General features: G+C 40.7%; 1 protein-coding gene across 1 annotated transcript; it reads left to right on the top strand.

Moving 5' to 3' along the window:
* Positions 1–566: 566 nt before the first annotated feature.
* Positions 567–2,322, top strand: LOC129725857 (unconventional prefoldin RPB5 interactor-like protein). Its single transcript, XM_055682192.1, has 3 exons — positions 567–703; positions 757–2,031; positions 2,087–2,322. Exons 1-3 carry the CDS (start codon positions 674–676, stop codon positions 2,204–2,206), a joined length of 1,425 nt encoding a protein of 474 aa, XP_055538167.1. The 5' UTR covers positions 567–673; the 3' UTR covers positions 2,207–2,322.
* The last annotated feature ends 85 nt before the right edge of the window (positions 2,323–2,407 follow it).

Raw genomic sequence — 2,407 nt, forward strand, 5'->3', positions numbered from 1 at the left:
CAAGCACTGAATCACCACCCGTAACAGATATGTGGTATGATATGAGGATAGGAGGTAAGATGTGTACCGGCAATACTAGAATATTCTTTTCAATGACCGAGGACCTACTGGCGCGACTTGCGTTTCGAAGACGGTTCGCCTTGCCGTGGGTTAATGAACAGCCCTACATTAATCTACGGCAGGGCAAGTCGCCTTCTCAGCGCAGGCCACTCCAGTATGTTTACGGCCTGTGTCTTTGCTATCAGCATATGCTTATCTTTTGAGTTCTTATGACTTATCTCTTGTTGAGGCTTATGGATTATGTTCTGTTTTCTCTAGACCCTTGCTAGCCAAAGATAATTATTATTGATACATATTTATTATAGAGTGAGTCATTATTGTTTCCTTCTTGACTGATGAATAAATAAACACGTTTTACAGATTAAAATATGTATGGCAAAATGAAAACGATATCGGTTATAACAAAATTTGCGTTCAGTGTACAACCGGCACGTTCATTATAATTCATTCAATGTTCAGTATCGTCAATGAAAGATTGACATCAAGAAAAATGCAAAAAATGAACGAGTTTGGTCGGTTTGTTTTGTTTACAAATCGCCCACAAGCATGTTACGATTATCATTAGTACATTCAAAAAAGTAATAATTTACTGTTTTTCTTCTAAAATTCAACAATGGAAGTTTATAATAAAGTTTACATTGATGTAAGTATGATAAAACATTAAAATAATTGATTTTTAAACGAACAATTGTGCAGGCTCTAGCCGGTAACGAACAGGAAACGAACCGATGGACATCATACCGGGAAGAACTCCGTCAAGTAAAAGAGAACCTAAAATTTTACCAGAGTCAACTGAAAGTTGACATTCTCATTCCAATCGGTTCGAAGGCACTCATTCCCGGCCAGTTGTACCACACCGGTGAGGTGATGGCCAGCCACGGTTGCGGGTACTTTTCCGATTGCTCGATAGATCAAGCAACGCGCATCATCGATCATCGCATTAGTAACGCGGACAGAATGCTACAGAAATACGAACGCGAAAAAGATCTTTTCGTTAGTAAGTTAGAGGTTCCGTTTGCAGAAGATGCATTCGGGGGACGGGAAATCATAGAGGAGTACGATGAGGATCGGGAAAAAATGTGGAGAGAGCAACACCGGAAACGGGTAAAGGAACACAAACAGCAGGAGGGTAAAAAGCTTCGTACAGTGCAACCATCAGAGTCTGACGAGAATGTTTTTAGCCGACTAGAAGAGTTGGAGTTAATGGAAGAACTGGAACAAGAAATGGAGCGCTTAGAGGTTACCGTGGAAAATGATGAACAGTTGCGTCAGCTGATGAGTGGGGACTTGAAAGTGAACAAAAAGAAAAGGGTGGCCCACAACTCGGAGCCCGATTTAGCAAATGCTGAAAATGTTGAAATCGAAACAACAGAAGATGAGAACAGTTCCGATGGTTCCAGCTATTCTGACGATGATATTTCTCCGGAATTTGCGAAACTATTGCAACAGACAAAATCGATGGATGTACAGAAGAAAGTTGATACTTTTCGGGCAAAGCTGGTGGAAATTAACGATAAACTTCGTCAGGGTGGGATAACTGTAGACGAGAAAGTGGTTCTGTGTGATCTACGATACGAAGTCGAAGAGTCACTGGATTTCCTTTGTCCCAGTTGGGAATCAACCGAAAAACCGTCGAAAAAAATTAAGTTTGCCGAAACCGATTCGGTTAAGATTATCGAAAACCCGGAACCGCAGAGTTTAAAGTCGAAACTAACACTAGAGTTAAACGTGAGCCATTCCGCTGTTCACAGTAATGAATCGGTTGTTAAAGATGGAAAGGAAATCGTGAGCCCTGCCGATATTTACCGTTTGTTTGAACACTGCTTACAGAAGGAGGATTCCAGTACGGCATCCAATTGTAAAACTAAATCGATTCTAAAGAATCGAGAAAAGGTGCTGGAGGAAATCCACCTTGAGGAAGCTTCAGTTGTGGTGAAAAATCAGCGAGAGAAAGTGTCGGTGCCCGTTGATGTAAGTTGAGGTTTAAAATAGTTAAGTATTATCTGACTTCTTTATTTGCGTTCAGATAATCGGAGAGGTTATCGAACATAGTTCGGAAAGTCTCCGGGAAACTAAGGTCGAAACGGTCCCTACGAAGTCGCCTGCGGCGAGAAAAGTAAGCCGCTTTAAAAAGCAGCGAAGTTGAATCGTCGGTAAGTACCTGGGTCGTTTTTTTTCTTTAAAACTTTAAACAGTCGTTATTTGTTGAAATGTTTCCTCAAAAGTGGGGGTGATAAATAAAGGCATAAATTCACTGTTTTACTTACAAGTTTGCAACTGTAATCGACTGAAGTGAAGAATTATGTGAGAACCTTTGAATGAATTTCGGAGAACGATTCAGACATAC

This window comes from Wyeomyia smithii, chromosome 2, assembly GCF_029784165.1.
Source record: "Wyeomyia smithii strain HCP4-BCI-WySm-NY-G18 chromosome 2, ASM2978416v1, whole genome shotgun sequence".
Taxonomy (NCBI): domain Eukaryota; kingdom Metazoa; phylum Arthropoda; class Insecta; order Diptera; family Culicidae; genus Wyeomyia; species Wyeomyia smithii.